Raw genomic sequence first — 19,064 nt, 5'->3', positions numbered from 1 at the left:
GCAGAGATTACACAGAAATATACTGGCCTCAAACAGACCATCCGTACAGGCAACTGCGGCAAATAGAAGGAAAGAAGATGGCATTTAGGGGCTCGTTTTTCTTCGTTAGACACAATAATAATTAGAACTAACAGACAATATTGCCAAGAAAAAGTATAGGGGGTGTTATTTGTAATAATTGGGACATAAATCTGAAGAAAGTAAAGTGGACGGAAAGATAACACTTCGCCGGAAGGGACCGAATCTGCAACCTTCGAATAACGCGTCCGATGCTCTACCACTGAGCTACGGCAGCGGTCACCCCCCCCCCCCCCGTCCACTTCATAGGGTATACGTGTGCATTTTTAAATCTAGGAGCGTTAGTCCGCGCCGATCACAGCCATGGCGGCGAGCGTGGGACACTCTTTTTCTGCCTTTTGGCGTCACGTAGCAAGTGAGCTTATTACGAGCTGGCAGCTGAACAATAATCCCTCGCATACTACCTGAAGGCATCAAGTCTGCGAGAACGAGACCCTCGCTATGAATGAAGGAAAGAAGATTACTTTTAGGGGCTCGTTTTTCTTTGTTAGACACAATATTAATTAGAACTAACAGACAATAATGCGGAGGAAAGTATAGGGGATGTTACGGGTGTATGAAACAGAAAAACGAGCCCCTAAAAGTGACCTTCTTTCCTTCATTCATAGCGAGGGTCTCATTCTGGCAGACTTGGTGCCTTCAGGTAGTATGCGAGGGATTATTGGTCAGCTGCCAGCTCGCAAAAGAAGGTCACTTGCTACGTGACGCCAAAAGGCAGAAAAAGAGTGTTCCACACTCGCCGCCATGGCTGTGATCGGCGCTGACTAACACTCCTAGGTTTAAATGCACATGTGTACCCTATGAAGTGGACGGGGGGATGACCGTTGCCGTAGCTCAGTGATAGAGCATCGGACACCTTATTCGAAGGTCGCAAGTTCGGTCCCTGCCGGCGGCAAGTTATCTTTCGTCCACTTTACTTTCTTCACGTTGGTATCCCAATTATTACATATAACATCCTCTATACTTCCCTTGGCATTATTGTCTGTTAGTTGTCATTAATATTGCGGGAAATATAGTGACATGAGTTTCTGCCTCCCGGCTAGAAAAAACAGCAGCTGCGCCAGTATACTCCGCAGGTTTCACCTGATCTTTGCCGTAACACGGCGCCACTCACACCTTTTCAATCGTGCGTACATCCTGAACTGTGAGCGCTATCTAGTGTACCAGACATTACAACATAAATTGCGCGACTCCCCTTTCTTGTCACAGCAGAAGACGGGGGCCTCTAGCTGAAAGCTGTATTTCTCCCTAAATACGCGACCATGCAGTATTACTAAGTGCTTCAAGGTCACTTCTTCAATAGTAATGCACTGGATCCTAGACGTTCGGTAAACCGACGCGTAAAGTTGCGGATTACATAGAGTGTTTATAAGACCCATTTCTCAATTCGCGAGTGCGCATTCCTGCGCTACATTTTCTCTCAACTAATGGCAGCAACGTTCGTGCTTCAAGTGGAGACGAGGTCGTAGTTGCGCGTGCTGGCGTTTGTCTATTATGCGTGTTCGTGTCAAGAGAGCCGAGTCTTACACTTTCCGCGTCCCAGCGCAAGCAAACCGAGCTTGAACACTCTGTTTGAAGAAGTGACTAGCTGCCATTAATTGGGCTAACTGCATCATAGGAAAGTTAGCTCAACAATTATGAAAATGGTATATATACCCTATAAGACGGACAGTTGGGCTAGTTGGTATACCGCATAATAAAAGATCGTTACTAGCGTCCTTCTCCTCTTTAAGCTAGCAAACATGTCTTATTATGTATATACGGATTACCTAATCATCTCCCCATCATCGTACTTCATCACTCTTTTTCCCCCATTGCGTTTTCCCCGGTGCAGAATAGAAGGCAGGGGCGTACTAGCTCAGGCCATGGCCTCTCTGCCTTGTAATATATTTTCTCTCTCTCTTTCATTGGTAAACAATATTTTATTTGCTAAAGAGTAAAACAGAACGGCACTAAGAACCAGCGAGGAAATAAGCAGCGCATATTACAATGCCGCACTTACACAACAATCGAGTAAAATCTGAGGGTTGAATAAAATACAAAGAAAGTTTCGATTGACACTACAGGTGACGAAAACTACTCGTTTATCAAATGTAGGCAGACATGCGTTTATGCGGCAACACGATGAAACAGCGCGGCAAAAAGCAAACACGAACAAAATAAGCTACAAGAGGATGCGCTGGCACGTATGAAATTTACAGAAAAGAATAAACTTCTCTTTTGAAAGTTGGCGAATCCACGTGCTGCTTACTTTCTCAACAGTCCCCTTTCTTGTTTTGTTTCATGGGGTTGCTGCTCCAAACCACATGTTTTTTTCTACTGAGCGAAGAAATGTCAGTTGCCCGAGATGCTCGGGCCACAACCGACACCTCCTTTGGGTCGCCACACATCCAGCATGCGAAAAAAGGCGCTCGGATGCTACTGACGTTGCAGGAATTGGCAAATACTCCATTGCAACGTCAAACACATGATCTAGGCCAGTTCGCATGCTGTGCCAAGTCTCAAGTGAATTCGGATTGGTGCGGCGATCGACTACAGGGTTACTATAGTATGTCTTGAACTGAGAAGGCATTTAGTTCACCGGATCGTACTCCAGTGCAACGCAATTGCGTATAAGTGCGCGATCGACGGCATCCCATATAGAACCAGAAAATGTAGTAGTATTCGGCTTTGCAACTTCCTGCGTCTAAGGATAGCGTTCAGGGTCTGCGTCTCAGGATAGCGCGCCTCGCAGTCATGCGCTCCGGCCAAGGCGCGAGGTTGGGGGCGGGAGTGGGGCAGGGGCGTAGCCAAGGGGGGTGGGGGGGTTCAACCCCCCCCCCCCCCGAAATTTTTCAATTTTGCATGTGTGTATATATACACGCACACATACAGACGTACGCACAAACATAAAGTATGATTGAACCCCCCCCCCCGAAAAAAATTTCTGGCTACGCCCCTGGAGTGGGGGATGCCGTAATCGATTAATCGAATAGTTTTAATCGATTAATTCGAATAATAGAAAGACACAAATCGATTATGATTAATCGATTAATCGTGGACCTTTAATCGATTAATCGATTAATCTTTCATCGATTTTACCATCCCTAGTTTACTGCCAAATACTTAGCTAGGCACTACCAGATGCCATCGAAATCCATAACGTCACTGTGAACTGGAGCAGGAACTTCAAGGCAGGGTCGCTACCCATCATGCCTTCTTGGAACTTTTTCGCTTTACCAAACCACTTTCTGCAATAAGAGTAGTGTTCTAGGTATTGTGGAAGTGTGATTTGCTTATACATGCGAAATCGTTTTATTGCGATAGCAATTGTATGGACAGTCTCGACGGGTTTTTGCCATCGCCGTCACGTCCCGTACGAAGTCCAAATTGATAAGACCCCCCGCGCATCGTATGTTCTACCGCGGGTAAAAGCGCGCGAGCAGGGGCGACAAACGCGGCCAAAGCAGAGATCAAACAAGCCGGCCCATTTCCGTCGCTCGGAGAGTGCATGCGATAACATCACCCCGCTCGGGAGGCCTGCCGTCGAAGCAGACAGGAAACGCCCCGCCCGTCTTTAACGATCATAAAAAGATGCGAGGGGGGGGGGGTGTCGCGCGACCAGCAACTTTGAATCTAAGGGCATGGTCATGATCGCTGACACACGCGCTATCTCGACAGCCATCACAGCGAGCGGCTCGTATACCCTTCTATGTGCTGTGCTCTCAACGCGAAGTGACTATGCAGACAGGGCATCTCTCCCTGGAGCGGCCGTATTCTCCTACACCAGCGTTTTGTAGTTACACGAGATCGCGAATACAAAACAGTTAATTAGCTGCCAGCCCCACTTCGTATAACACTACAATTGGTTGCTATCGCATTCATTGCGTTGCCCTTGCGGTGAAACTGTGACCTTTTACCATTCCTGTTAACAAGGTACCACGAACTGTGCTGTCAGCAATGAGTTACAAACACTATCACTACTGTGTTTATCGCTGGCCTACTAACCTGTACATGGGGAATGTGTATGTAACATGGTGGATGCAGTCATCAATGTTATATCTCATGTTCCTGGTTTTCTTTCTTTCTTCTTTTCCCTTTTTTCTCATTTACGGTGGTTCACATGTAACTGAGATGCATGTAGATTATGCAGTATATTTTTACACAACTTAATCACATAGGTTCATTATCATTATTATTTCTTATTAATATTCTATGTAACTCTTCCTGCTTATTGTCTGCTTATGTGAATGCATGTACCAGAATGTCTACAGACCTCTCTAACCCACTTCTGTAATAATCCCTCATAAGATTGACAGTATCACAAAGTAAATAAATAAATAAATAAATAAATATGCAACCTCTGTGAAATATCCAAGAAGAAGGGTTCAGGGGTTCAGTGAGTACCAAGGGCAAAGTTAGGATTATATTTCAGAGAAGGCAGCAGGGGGGCATCCAATGCCCTTATATGTGTTTGTATTCATGCATGTATATTTATGCATGTATTTACTGCTTCCTTTAATCCACCTACTTATAAGCATGTGTACCCAACAGTTGCCATTAAAATTTTTCCAGCCCTAAAATCAGAAGGTTAGGGCACAAGAAGCTCGTAAACCACTGCAACCATAGAAGCAAATCTAGAACAACGAAACACAACAGACGAGAAACATGGCGAGTTAGCCAACGTACCGACACGGAACTCCCATGGGGGCGAGGACATCTTTCCGTCGCCACCAAAACTCCAAGCAAGCACTCGGAGCTTGTACACCTTGCCGGGAACCAGGCCCGACACGACGGCCTCCAAGTCTTCGCCGTCGAGCTGCTTGTAGACTTCCTTCGCCGACGTGAGGTCCTGGTCTGCTTCCCAGTATCGAACCTTGTAGCCCTGAAATGACAAAAGAAAATACGACGAGTCATCATTATAAGCGCAGCCTGGTACACATCATCATCACTCCATTTAACAGCGGAGCTGCTTAAGTGGACCACTAGTCGTGCAGTGTGAACTATCATCATCATGAACTGGCATGCGTTCACTTTGTCTTCTTCTACTGCTTCGTTCCCAGAATACATGCACCGATTTGTCCGGCGTGGGATGCAATAACTCGGATGGGTGAGAGAGCGAGTACAGACAGAGAGAGAGAGAGAAAGAAAGGAAAGAAAGACCGAAAAATGATAGAAAGAAATGGAGAAAGATATAGAAATAAACAGACATAACAAAGAGATAGAAAAAAAGAGAGAGCAAAACAGAAACAGAAAGAGAGAGCAAGAGAAAGCGAGAAATAGAGAGAGGGAGAAAGGAAAGAAAGAGAAAGAGAGTTAGAAAGAGCGAGAAAAAGAAATAGATAGAAAACAGAACTAGAAATAAACAGAAACAAAAAAAAGATTTAAAAAAACAGAAAGAGAAAGAAAGAGGGGAAGAACAAAAGAGGAAAATAAAGAGAAACAAGGCAGTTTGCCCAGCTCCGCACTTCCTTCTGGCTTGGCCCCACTAGTGCGAAGCTGCTTTAATTTTTTTTTTACAAGCTCTATTATGAAGGTGTAGGTCAGGGGTATCAAACTCAACTAATACAGCGGGCTGCAGTCACGCAATTTAGTCCCGTAAGCGTATTATGATTTCCTGGCGTGGCAGCGCACGCGAGAGAGAAAAAAGAGAGAGCGAGGAGGACGCCAGCGGCTCCTCCGCGACCGCTTGCGCGCTATTGGTTCTCCTCTTAGGGTCACGTGGCTGGGCACGCGAGAGCGTTTACGAACGCACGCACGCACGGAGTAGTGTTTACGGCTTCCATCGTACGGAAGCACCCTCCTCCTAGCCACGCCGCAGATTCGCGCCACGCACATGGCGGACGCTCAAGTACGCGCGCCTGTTCCGAGTTCCGCTTGCCCATCTCGCGTTGAGCGGGTTTCAATAAACGTGCTTCCGAGTGACATGTTGGACACGAGTACGCCTACGTGCGAAATAAACGCCAGATCTCATAGCCCATGTAACATCGAGCAGGTTTCGATGAGCACGCGGACGTTCACGCGTGAGTTAGATGCAAGTTCTAACTGCCGATCAAACGTGAAGTGCCTCCGCGTCGACCTGTGCACGGACGGCGACGCACACGAGTGGATCGCCAGCTACAGTAGGAAAACGAACACGACATGGATCGTCGACAGGGAAACCCGAAATCCAAAGAGGTAAGTTCACGTGCTCGTTTCTTCTACAAGTGGTGAATAGGCCAGTCTAATAATAACATTTGATGATATCGACGCCAATTGCGAAAATGCTAAATGCGAAAGCGCTAAATGCTCGCTCATCGTATCGAAAGGCGCAACGCTAAGGGTGACCGCGTGGTCTAGGACGTACAGTGACATGTAGAAATGTTAAATGGGGGCGTAAACACGCGAAAATGGACTATCGAAAATGCAAACATTACATGGCCGCAGGCCCGTAGCCAGGGCCGCCCCCCCCCCCAAATTTTTATGATATATGGTGTTTTACCGAAAATAAATAATGGAAATAGGCGTTTTGCTCAAATAGTCAAAGTTTTCAGCAAGTGGGCGCACCCCGAAAAGAAAAAAATTCCTGGCTACGGGCCTGCATGGCCGTATGCTAGGGGGTTAATGCTTCAGCAGTGCGTTGCTTGCGGCGCGATCCGATCTGCCACTCAAACTTCTGAATGAGCCAAACGGGCGACAGGGCCGCAAAAAGTTGGTGATAAAATCTTCTGCAGTTAAGCATGGTTCAATGGACGCGGCTATTTCAGGCATGGCTTTCCAAAAATGGAAAATAATCATACAATATCACCAAAATTCACAGTGAAAACAGAGGCCTCTTGGTTTCAGTTCAAAACAACCTTTCAAGTACACTAATCGTACCAGTCATTGACAGTTTTGCCGACTTCAGCAGCGGCATTTCCATGCTGCAGCTGCGGCTTTAGTGCACAATATCATTGCAGCATTCAGTCCAAAACACAGCGTCGCGCCTTTCGATACGATGAGCGAGCATTCAGCGCTTTCGCATTTAGCATTTCCGCCATTGGCGTCGATATCATCAAATGTTATTAGACTGGGCCTATTCGCCACTTGTAAAAGAAACGAACACGTGAACTTGCCTCTTTGGATTTCGGGTTTCCCTGTCGACGATCCATGTCGTGTTGGTTTTCCTACTGTAGCTGGCGATCCACTCGTGTGCATCGCCGTCCGTGCACAGGTCGACGCGGAGGCACTTTACGTTGACACTCGGAACCACGTTGCTCATAGAAACTATCGAAACCCGCTTGCAGGCGCCCTCGGCCAGCGCCCTCTAGAATATGCCTCGGCGCGAGTATCTGCGGCGTCTCGGCGTGGCGAGGGGTGCTTCCGAACAATGGAACAGCCGCAAACACTCCTCCGTGCGTGCGGAAACGTGCTCGCCAGCCCAGCCACGTGACCCCACGAGAAGAACCAATAGCGTGCAAGCGCTCGTCAAGGGGCCGCTGGCGTCCTTCTCGCTCTCTCTTTTTTCTCTCTCGCGTGCGCTGCCGCGCCAGGAAATCATAATACGCGTCCCGTAAGGGACAGGACAGTGAGGTAGGAGCAGGGGAGGGGCGCAAGTTTCTACACATTGTCGGCACACATTGCCATTTGAAAGAAAACCTTTCCCACATCTCATACATGGGTTATTTCTGAAGGAGATATGGCGCCAGGATTCCAACCAATCTCCACTACGACTAAAGCCTGGAGGTCGATTCTCAAATACAGATTTGTTGTTTCACGATTATGTATGAACACATGGTGACCACAGGGGAAGCCTCACGAAAACAATGCTTTAGACCTGTCATGTCTGTGTAGCTCACAAACAAACTTATTAAAAAAGTATTTTAAATATGGAATGAAGACAGTAAGATGCGGGCCACAAGCGAGAGATTCGCGGGCTGCATGTTTGAGACCTCTGGTGTAAATAGTTGGGCTTGTTGGTTGTACACATTTCAAGGAACAGCGCAACAAATGACAGTACATACAGAAGAAGACACACACAGCGCTGTGTGCATCTTTTTGTGTACGTCCCGTCGTTTTTTGTACTGTTCCTTGAAGTGTTCTATTACAACTCATTCCTTATGTCTACATTTCTTCAGGGTGGCAAGGGAACAAGTTTTCACACGCTTCAACGACAACTACAAAAGCTAACTCAGAAGGCGGGCAATTTTTCATATTTAGCAACAAAGCCACATCCCGTGTTTTTGGAGTTAGAGAGATACATGCATCACCAGCATGGACTGCTGTTCAATGTTCCACCAGTGAACACTGCAGTGTCTTGAAGAACTGTGTAGTATCCAACATAACAAAAAGCATGGACAGTTGAACACCGCGGTTTATAGACAATAACAAAGAGCTGCCCAACAGTAACCATCAAAGGTAGTTCCATGCTGCACTTGCATATTTACAGTAAAAGCTCGTTAATTCGGATTTCTAGGGACCGGAAAAAATGTCCGAATTAACCGAATGTCCGAATTATCGAATGGTCGAAATAAACACAATAAATGCAAGAGTTTTTTCAGCATACCTTTACTTTACATGGTAATCGCGGATGCGTCTCTGTTTTCGAGCAGAAATTCGCGCGGACACAATTTTTCTGAGCCCTTCAAGGTGCTCAGCAGCTCGCATGCTGTCTGCAGTGCCAAAACAAAATTTTTTAAGGACGACGAGAGCCTCCGCGGCTTCCTTCACAGTACGAGGGGGCCTGTGTGGCTCATAGTGTGGCTGCTGCTCTTCAGGCTCTTCGTTCTCGGATTCGTCGCCATGCATCACTTCCTTGACGATTTGCTCATCAGTCAGAGAGCCGGCAGTGGCAACGCCATCAATGCCGATATAATCGTCGAGTGTCACTGCATCAGGCATAACACTTCCGAAATCCTGCCCGTCATCGGCACCGTCGTTCGGCGACACTTCGACCACTGCGGCATCGCTGGAGTCGGGTACAACAAAGCCACTGTGCCTGAAACAGTTGGCAATGGCGTGCGCAGGCGTGCTCTGCCACACATACGCGAAGAATGCTAACTGCGCTCAGGAGACTCACGTCGTATTGTTTGCCGACGTCATGGCGCAGGAGCTACTTCTCGCCGGGAGAGCCCATTTTTCAGGGCACGCAAAATTTCTTCTTTGGTGGTGAAGTCCTTGGCCTCGTACTTGGGCCGCTTCGCCGGCGTTGCCATCGGCGGAGAGTGCGTTCACACGAGAAGTCAGCACAAAAGCACCAGCAACGATCAAGCTAAAGGAGCCGTACTGAATTGTTCCTCGATAAAACGGCGTTCAACGATGCAGCACACCAACGAGAACAAAGCAACAAAAATGACACCGCGCCAAACCCACACCGCCCACACGCTATCACGCCACCATAATCACGCGCGAAGAAAAGGCGTTCAACCAGTCTCAAGTCAAGCCAAGCCGATCATTGATGTCCATGGCGATGCTGCTTTTGAGCTTCACTCTTGTTCCGAATGGTTCTTTTTTCGTTTTCGAGCCTCGCCAGCGGCCCGAAAGTCGCCGAATTATCCGATTTGCGGTCAAATCTGTCCGAAATAACGAGCGCCCAGTCTCATAGAGTGATGCATGTACAGTAAAATCTCGGTATAACGAACTTCAGGGGACCGCGGAAAAATGTTCGTTATTCTGAAAGGTCGTTATAGTGAAAGCCCAAAAATTTACCATAACAATAGAATTTCAGTAACGCAAACGTCCTACCTTTGCAACGGTACGTCCTTGAACTCGTTTCTCACAACAATGCACACGTGAACGTCAGACAAGGCACGTTTATTTGAAATAGTCCGAGATCGTTTTTTTGACGGGTGCAGCACAAACTCTGCGTCACGAACGATTCTAGACCGTCCGCATTTTTATCCGCCGCTTCGGTCGCTGTTCCGCTTTTTTCTATGAATATGCGGAGTTTCCTCAAGTAGTCCAACGCATCTGTGGCCGACACGGACTCGTCGCGATCTTCGGGTGCTACCGTGACATCGTCGTCCATGTCATCGCTGCAATCCTTTAAGGCCCAACTGCATGCATGCGAGTTTTGAGCGACGGCCGACAGGATTTGCTGTCGCGGAGGGCCATCCATCGCCGTTGCTTGTCGCAGGGGTGCAATCGCGAAACGATGCTATTTCCGATCCCACACAGCTGGCTGATCGCGCTGATAACGCGGACGGACCGTCGTTCTGACCACTGGCCAAGCGCGAAAAGCACGAAAGGCATTGGAATCTGAAATAGAATCGTTCCGCAATAGCATCCCAGGTTTCTGGAAAGCCAGAAAACATCGCTTGTCGCCCGGAAGTGAGCATGACGATATCCAACAACATGGCAGCATCTCTGACCCTCGCTTCGGTTGCAATTTGCTTGTGATGCTTCCAATCGGCGCACACTTCAAGGAATGCAAGTTATAGACTACCTTATTTACAGCCCCATCTCACGCGGAGAGCAAGGCAGCGGCCGTATTTTGTCGTTATTTATGATCGACGGTTCGTTTTGACCAACGCCTCCTAGAAAAACTAGGAGGCGTTGGTTTTGACGTTTCGGTGGTAGCTTGCTGCATTGGTGGTAGCTTGCTGCAATGTCAACATCGTCGTCGTGTGAGGTAGCCCTTCTCCCTGCGAAGCAACGATGTGAGGCGCTGCGGCTTTTCTTAAACGTTCTATGACAGCAAGAGGAAACGTTGTCGAGATGCGCCTCGTGGACTAACCCCAACATAACGCAGTTTGCAAAGTGCGACGTAGCGTAGGCAGCGTACGCTTCCGGGCGCCCCATGGGATCACAGCAGATACTACTGCCGCGGTTAAACATAAGATTGCGAAAAAAGGAAGTCCCGAAACGCTTTTATGGTATCTTTATCTCAAACAAGACAATAATAAATTTGGCATGTTGTCATTCATCTACTCTGTAATTCTTTTTCGTAATTTGCCTGCGTGCGCGCAATAGTTTCCAATCGAGCAGCGCAACGGAGCCCGTTTGTCACAGTAGCCTCAAAGTGGTAGATATTCTCTGGTAGCTGGTAGATATTCTCTGGTAGCCTTGGCTTGAAAGTCGCGTGGTATGCATGCGGTTGGGCCTTTAAAAACCTGGTGCGTTGTCGCCTCCGCAACGAAAGGGGGAAAAAAAAAAGTTCTCCGCCCGCGTCTTTCTCCTCCCGTGCCATCTCAGGTTTTAGCGGGAGGGCGTCCGCTCTTCGCGCTGCGTCGTCTGCTACCTTACAGCTCCGACTGCCATGACCGATACACTGAAATCTAAGAATCCTCGCATTTCGGGATATAAGTTCGTAGTACTGAGGTGTTGTTAAGATTACACGGGAATTAAATAACGATCGTTATTCTGAAATGTTCGTTATTCTGAAGTTCGTAGTAGTGAAATATTTTTACATTGAAACTATAAGCAGTCGGCACGGGATTTCTTAAAAGTTCGTTAATTTGAAATGTTCGTTAATGTGGTGTTCGTTGTAACGAGATTTGACTGTATTTACAGGGACCAGATGACGTGTCCGAATTAACCGATTTTCCGAATTAACGAGAGTCGAATTAACGAGCTTTTACTGTACTATGAAAGTTGTGCTAAAAAATTGCTTGTTCCAGAGGACAGGTGCTATGACTGTCATAATGCCGGATGATGTTTAATATTAACGTAATATTCTCATTAAGGTGCATTCGTAGATGAATAAGTCACATGACATGAGACGTGACTTGGATTGCTTCGCAGCCAGCATTCACATGATAAGAGAGAATTCACATAAGAGGGGAGGATTTTGACATTTCTCGCCAAAGAACCCAAATTGGGATTTGGAGCTCCGTCGTTTTACGATTTGCTTCACGTGGACTGAGGGAGCACTGTGGTAACGGCTGAGATATCATCATGTGATACACAATCCATGAACTTGGATCGCAATTCGGAACTTAAAGCATCTCACAATTTGTGTAATTTTTCACATCTGCATGGCACACACACACAAGAATAGAAGCATAACTTACCTGTATGGACTCCTCCTCAATGGACGGCACCACGCCTCGCCACGTGACACGCACACTGGTAGGGGAGAGGGCGTGCACCTTGACACTCGTCGGAGGCCGCAAGGGGGCGGCCTTGAACGTCTTGGCCACGAAGAACTCGCTCTCGGGGCCCGATCCAGCCTCGTTGTACGCCATGACAGCCACCCGGTATTCCGTGTTGGGCTGCAAACCCACGATGAGGCCCCAGTTTTCGATGCCTCGCTTGAGCAAGATCAGGGAGTCCAGCTCTCGGTCCAGGTCGCTTCGCCAGTACTTGATCTGCACACAAGGAAAACAGGGAGGGCAATGAGTGCAAAGGAACACAAGGCTTAGACGTGCATAATGGAGCGAGCGAGTGCAACATCCCGCCAGTAGGGACCGCCGGTAGGATCCCGCCGTCAGGGTCCCGTTAGTAGGGACCGAACCTACAACCTTTGGACAACGTGTCCAATGCTCAACCAATTGGGCTATGACGCAGGGCGGTCCCTCGCCCACTTCGTAGGGTATTCATGTGCATCTAAAAGTTGGAGTGTTAGCCAGTGCCCGCTCGTAACCATGACAGTGAGTGTGCAACACCCTTTTCGCCAGCTGGCGTCCCGTAGCACGTGACCTTTTTATGAGCTGGCAGCTGACCAATAAACCAGGAACACAGTTCATTGAGATCGTCTTGCACCGCACGAAGCCAACAATCGGGGGACAGGTGACATGAACTCGCAAGGCAGTTGTCCGATTCCTGAAACTACCAACGCGGCACGAGGTGAAAGCACTCACTCGGTGTCCAATAAGGCGTCCTCGGATCTTCTCACGGGTTACGTCCAGCGGAGTCCAGGTGACGTTCAGGGCGGTGGAATTGTGCGGCACGGCGTAGACACCCGAGGGCTGCACCTGGGGCATGCCCTCGGCCGAATAGACAATCTCCGGTTCCGAGATGGGACCCTCGCCCACCACGTTCACCGCCTGTACCTGAACCTGCAATGGGTAGCAACGAAGAGCATGGCTACCGGGCCAAATGCCAGCAAGTACTGGGAGATGTGACAAGAAGCATCAAGTGCCTGTCAGCAGCGGCTTCACAGGGCTCCCATAGGTTGCCTCTGGGACAGTGTTAGAATGCCGACCTACACTGCCGTTGCACCAGAAGTTTTGTCAAGGGTTTGATTGATTAAATTTTTATGTGGCAGTGGCCTTTTTGGAGAGAGTATAATACTTCCATTCCTGATTTTCTTTTTCTTTTTTGCATGCCTGTTTTTTGTCTTCGCTTTTCTTTCAGTCTTCCTTTCCCTCTTCCCACTAGTGTAGGGTAGCAAACCAGACGTTTCAATTCTGCTTAACCTCCCTGCCTTTCTTTCATATGAATCCCTCTCTCTCCGACAGCATGCCAACGGTGTTGAACAAACACATGGCAACAACCTATCCTTGCATCACAGGTTGTGTAAGCGCTTCCTAAAGTTCAATCAAGAGGCACATGGATCAAGGCATTCGCGAGATCCTCGAGGCTTTTTTCATGGTCAAGTGGAGCCCTTCATGTGCTGACATTTATCCAATTACTTGACAAGGAAATCACGCATCTGTAAGATACGCGTAGGCCCTTCTATTCGCCGTCCTACAACCCCAAGCCATTCACATTTCTATTTCGTGGAGCTTTTTTTTTTTGTTCTCCTGCTCCTCTTTGGATATATCTTTTACAACCATGCAATCTTTGCACCTGTATTGAAATTCAGCCCCTGTCTTGGGTGTACCTTTAGTCTCTCTTCCATTTTCACAATGTGTGCAGTAGTGAGACAGATAAGGAAGCGGTAGCGCAAGGATGTTTGCCATGAGGTTTATCACATACGGTACAGCATGACTGTTCTGAGCCATCCTAAACAAAATACTAACAAAATACTAAATGCTTTCCATGCATACACATATGCTTTCATTAATTTCTTGCTCACGCTGGAACCATAGAGTGGGGTAATTGAGCAGGCATGATGCAACCACAATGCACAGATTGCCGAGGCAAACGCCTCTACAAGCCTCGGCATCCATAATTTGTGAAGCTTTTCCACAATGCTTGGCTTCTGCTTAGGTGATGAGAAACCGTGGCTGCAGCCGAGTACCTTGCAAGACAGAAGCCAACTGCGCTTCGCGTCACTGGCGCTTACCTCGTACGGCGAGAAGTAGTTTTCCTCGCCAACGGGTACCACGTAGAGGCCCACGTTTCCCAGCTTGCGGAGGTCCTTCTTTCTCGGCTCGCTTCGGTCACCGGACGGCCGGTAGTAAACGCGGTACCAGACCTCCGGCGAGTTCCACTCCTCCGGCGACAGCGGCTGCAAATAAAATGTTTCAAGGATCCTGCGCTATCACGGATTCTTAAGTCTTCTCAATCCCACTGTAGAAACATACAGAACAGCCTCAACAGCACAAAGCACAGCTTACCACTTGAAGTACTTCTCTAATATGCTACATAGCCAGAAATGTAGGTTTCCCACAAGAAAACGAAATGTTTAAGGGGGGACGCGGCTTTCGTATCGCGAAAAATGGCAAAAAAATCGATTTTTTGAAAATCACATTTTCAGTTTCTGTAGCCCTTTTTATATCCGATTCCAAAATATCTTCACCGAAAACCGCGTAGAAGTGCTATAAAAAAATTGTTGCGCCTACCGAGGTGGCGAAAATTATTGGGGAAATCGCAAAAAAACACTGATTTTCAAAAAATCGTAGCTCCGCAACGACGCCACCGGGCGCCGATATCTTGGGCTCATCGGAAAGCGCATTTCTCCGTCTTCAAATTCCCCGCCTCAGCTGGCTCCTCCCTTCGCAAACAAGCGCACAAAAAGCAAATGTTCGAAGGTCGTTTCGAGCCCTCCGATTGGCCGCGTCCGCCATGTTGCCCCAGCGCGCCTCGCCATTGGTCCGATGCTCGCTCCGGGAGATCGTCGTCTGCAGCTTGTGCGTCTCGAGCTCACGGCTGTCGAAAGTCGCGCTACTTCGTTGCGTGTTCGCAATCGCTCTGTGTTCACGGCTCGACGATAACTTTGAACAAGAACTACGTTTTAGTTTGGAGCTACTAGCGGAAGCTCGGTGGGATTACGATGGCGCGCCGCACTCGTAGCGAACATCGCAAACGCGCGTCTCGGACCGACTTTCTAGCGTTGACTCGTCGGATCCGTGGTTGGAGGTTCTGCTTATGCGCACTTCGGACGTCGTGACGAAGATGATCGCAGGACGACTCTTTGTACTCGCGACCACACCTTACGAACTTTGAAACATCGGGCACCGCGGCCGGCGCGTCTACTGCTCGGAGTCGTCACTAGGCCTAACTCCGCTCACGGCGTCGGCACGCGAGACGAACCTCGAACTTTGCGGGCAAGAGCAACGCGTTAGCGGACTCGCGGCAGTGTGCTTCTTCGCAAGGAACGAAGCGCTTCCCCCGCCGACTTCTCGGTACAGCGGATGGTCATTTTACGCATCGGCAGCGGACCCCACGACCAAGCTCGTCGCGCAGCGGGCGCGCGTCGGCGTCCCGCAATGCGAGGCCAAACACGTTGCGCGCCTATTTTTCGTCGCCGCACCTAGGCATATTGCGCATCGTCACCGAATGCCGCCACCCAGCACATCGCGTGCTGACTTCCCGGACTATGCAGCCGAGCACTTAGAAGTGAAATAAAGCACTGTTGATGCAATTTAGGCGCGCTTGGAGCCGTGCGTGGTATCGCCGTAAGCGCTCATGAATCATCTGAAAAAATAAAAGCCTCGCAGAAAACCGTGTCCGCGACCGGGTGAATGATGAAGCGCATCGCAGGCGAGGTTTACAAATTAGCTTGACGAGTGAAAGAGGGAGATGAATTCATATCTGCCCAGTTCGCGTCTTAAATAAACTGCTAAGGAATTCCTATTCCACCAATGTCTTGGCCATAACTGTCTGTTATTTAGGAGGAAGTGATAGGTTGCCATGATGAGAGCCGCTTTTAGTATCCTATAAAAATGATTCAATGATCAGTTGCAATCAAGACTGTTAATTATGTTAATGAGAGCATGAATACAAGAAAGCTGGCAAATCATCATAGTACATGACCTACTTGAATTACAATATCTTGTTTTCTGTCATGTCTATTACACCACTTCATAACTTCGTTTAAAATTCATGCTACATGTTTTTTGTATATCAGAAAAGGATTTTAAGAAAAAAGAAAGAAAACAAAGGCACAACCGATGAAAGGCCACATGTGCAGGAGGTCCAACCTTATAAAACACCTTAAAGATCACAATCTTCTTGTGTTTTAGAGAAGCAAGGCACCTCAAACTAAAGACAGGGCACTCAAGAAAGTGCACATTACGAAGAACTCAAAAGATTACGACCCCAGTGCCTTTTGATGAAGTAATATCGTTGGTACAACTTTAAAAGCCGTTTTCTCAAAACGACTTTTCTTGCTTCCTGCTTCGCTTGTTCCGCTGATTTCTCACTGACCGCTGGGTCTATTTCAGTTCCGTTTTTTGTTCTATATTCCTTGAAGCACAGTTCAGGGTGTGACATTCTTGCTTTTTCAGTATGGCGTTTTGATAATTAGCTATTTGACGAGTTGCACAAAGCCTCGATGCCTGTTGCGCAGTCACCTCATGAAAAAGGAAAACTAAAAAAAAATTTGTTGCAAATAAAAAAATCTAAGAATGTCACGCCCGCAATCAGACATCTTAGAATGCATAGCACTTTGAACGAGTTTCCTATCGCATTTTTTAAGCGAGTCAGACTCGGAACAAGAGCAGAAGGTGAAATATATTGTAAATCAAAAAGTTGTAAAGATATATTCATGAAATTTCTACAGTAGCATTACAACAACATTTCAAATAAGTGTGCCAATTTTCATCAAAATCCATGAAGAAATAAGAAAGTTGGTACCGAAAGCCACGTCCCCCCTTAACGTGACAAAACAAATTTTAAATAAAAAAATAAGATTCCTGTCCCCCAATCATCATCATCGTCAGCCTGACTACACTCAATGCAGGGCAAAGGCCTCTTCCATGCTTCACCAGTTAACCCAGTCCTGTGCTTGCTGCTGCCACATTATCCCCGCAAACTACCTAAATTCAGCTGCCCGCCTAACTTCCTGCCTCCTCCTTGCATGCTTGCCTTCTCTTGGAATCCAATCCGTAACTGTTAATAACCAGCGGTCATCTTGCCTTCGAGCTACATGCCCTGCACAAGCCCATTTCTTCTTCTCGATTTCAACCGTTTGTTCCCTGACCCACTCTGCTCTCTTCTTGTCCCTTAAGGTTACACCTACCATTTTTCTTTCCAAGGTTGACTGCGTCATCCTAAATTTAAATTGGACCCTTTTCGTAAGCCTCCAAGTTTCTTCCCTGCAGGTAAGTACCGGTACGATGCAGCTGTTATATACTTAACACTGGTTCGAGCAGCGAGACTGAAAATAAGGAACAAAAGAGAACACGTCCTTGCCTGTCTTCTCTTTCGCCCTCTTTTTCAGTTCCGCTGCTCAAACCAGTGTTAGCTATCAACCAACTTCCCCCAATATAGCGTGATTTTTTTTTTACTTGCGCCTCCTCTTAATGTGAGCCACTTTCATTACGTCAAAAGGGGTGTGTGGAAAGTCAAGTTCGCTGTTTTTGCACATTATCTACTTCGTAAGATTTCCTCCCGCGAGTGTCGTTTGATCCCGATGCCACCAGGTATTGCCGATGTCAGTGTCGGCAACAACAGAACGCAGACTCACCGTCCACGTGATGGTGAGCGAGCCAGCCTTGCCACCTCCGCCGCCAACGTTGCGCGGGGCGATGTAAGGTCGGTCCACGGCCGTGTTGTACTGTGGGCTGGGATCGGATGGTTGGCCGACACCCAGGATGTTGGCCGCAGTCACCCGAAACTCGTACTTGCTCCACGGTGACAGCACGTTGCCGAGCTCTACCTCCCGCCTGCCTGACGCGTGGTGCTTCGAAGGTGGGGCGTACGTCACGTCTGAAACAGACAAACAAAAATGTCACTTCTTAGCATAGGTTGGCAAACTCACTCATGAGTCGGCTCACTCCTCACTCATACTCAGATCGAGCCGTGAGTCTGAGTGAGTCCGGCTGAGTAATATTTTGGTGAGTTTGAGTCCAAGTGAGTCCGGTTATGAAAAATTTCAGCGAGTCCGAGTGAGTCCGGTTGAGGAATATTTCGGTGAGTCCGAGTCCGAGTGAGCCCTAAGCACAAAATATATTTATTGAGTGAGTCTGAGTGAGCGCCGCACTTTTTTGCCGACCTGTGCTTCTTAGTGCACAATTCTGCCCCACTTCTTCTTAATGCAATATGAACAGTTCAGCTGGCCAGGTACTGGAATAGCATATTGAACTAGGCTGCCCGGTAGATTATAGAACAAAATAGTGCTAACACAGTAAAAGCTTGCTAATCAGCACATAATTACTTCAAATTTTTCGATAAGTCGAACTAAGTGGCAATGTTAGGCCAAGATTCATAGAAGTCCATGTATTAAAGAGCTTCAATTCCTACGCAAATCGGATCTGCCAGGGATATTTTGAACTAGCACGTGCTGCCATGGCCGGCTCTGGTGGTCATTATCCCCGCTAAGCGACAAGTGATGCGACTTGCTAGCCACCATCATCATTTGCCGTGGAGTCATCACGAAGGCAGCAAGCTGACCCAATTTCCACAACCCATGTTTCTCTTCTCTGGATTGTGGCTGTACAACGTTAAGCCTTCATTATGGCAAGGTCCTACTTTTTTTTTTTTTTTCTGGAAGTGCCCATGATGTTCCTGTGATGGCATGAAACAAAGGAGATGCAAGGCATGGTACTCACTCAGCAGTTCCCTCCAGGTGCCGTTGTGGTTGGTGCGTCCCTCAATAGCATAGCTGGTGATGTGGCTGCCATGGCTGGTGCCGTCGGCCCACTCGATAAAGCCAGAAGTGGCATTGAAGGAGTGCCCAAGCACTGCACCAGGCTGACCAGGGGGGCCTGAGATACAGAGGTCACACAAAGAAATAGTCATGTGGCAGCAGAGTGACCCAACCCAGCCCAACCCAACAG

General features: G+C 47.9%; 1 protein-coding gene across 1 annotated transcript in view; it reads right to left on the bottom strand.

The window, feature by feature from the left end:
• The window catches only part of LOC119372091 (contactin), a 56,648-nt gene that overhangs the window by 9,763 nt on the left and 27,821 nt on the right, over window positions 1-19,064 (bottom strand). The window contains exons 18-23 of the mRNA XM_037642549.2: window positions 18,837-18,992; window positions 17,753-17,994; window positions 14,186-14,350; window positions 12,816-13,013; window positions 12,027-12,323; window positions 4,747-4,942 (exon numbers count right to left, since the gene is read on the bottom strand). Of these exons, the coding sequence (XP_037498477.1) occupies window positions 4,747-4,942; window positions 12,027-12,323; window positions 12,816-13,013; window positions 14,186-14,350; window positions 17,753-17,994; window positions 18,837-18,992 (1,254 nt within the window). The remainder of the gene's footprint in view (window positions 1-4,746; window positions 4,943-12,026; window positions 12,324-12,815; window positions 13,014-14,185; window positions 14,351-17,752; window positions 17,995-18,836; window positions 18,993-19,064) is intronic.

The sequence above is a fragment of the Rhipicephalus sanguineus genome, chromosome 10 (assembly GCF_013339695.2).
Source record: "Rhipicephalus sanguineus isolate Rsan-2018 chromosome 10, BIME_Rsan_1.4, whole genome shotgun sequence".
Lineage (NCBI taxonomy): Eukaryota > Metazoa > Arthropoda > Arachnida > Ixodida > Ixodidae > Rhipicephalus > Rhipicephalus sanguineus.
The sequence above is the reverse complement of the archived record's forward strand: the minus strand, read 5'-3'. Positions and strand labels throughout refer to the sequence as shown.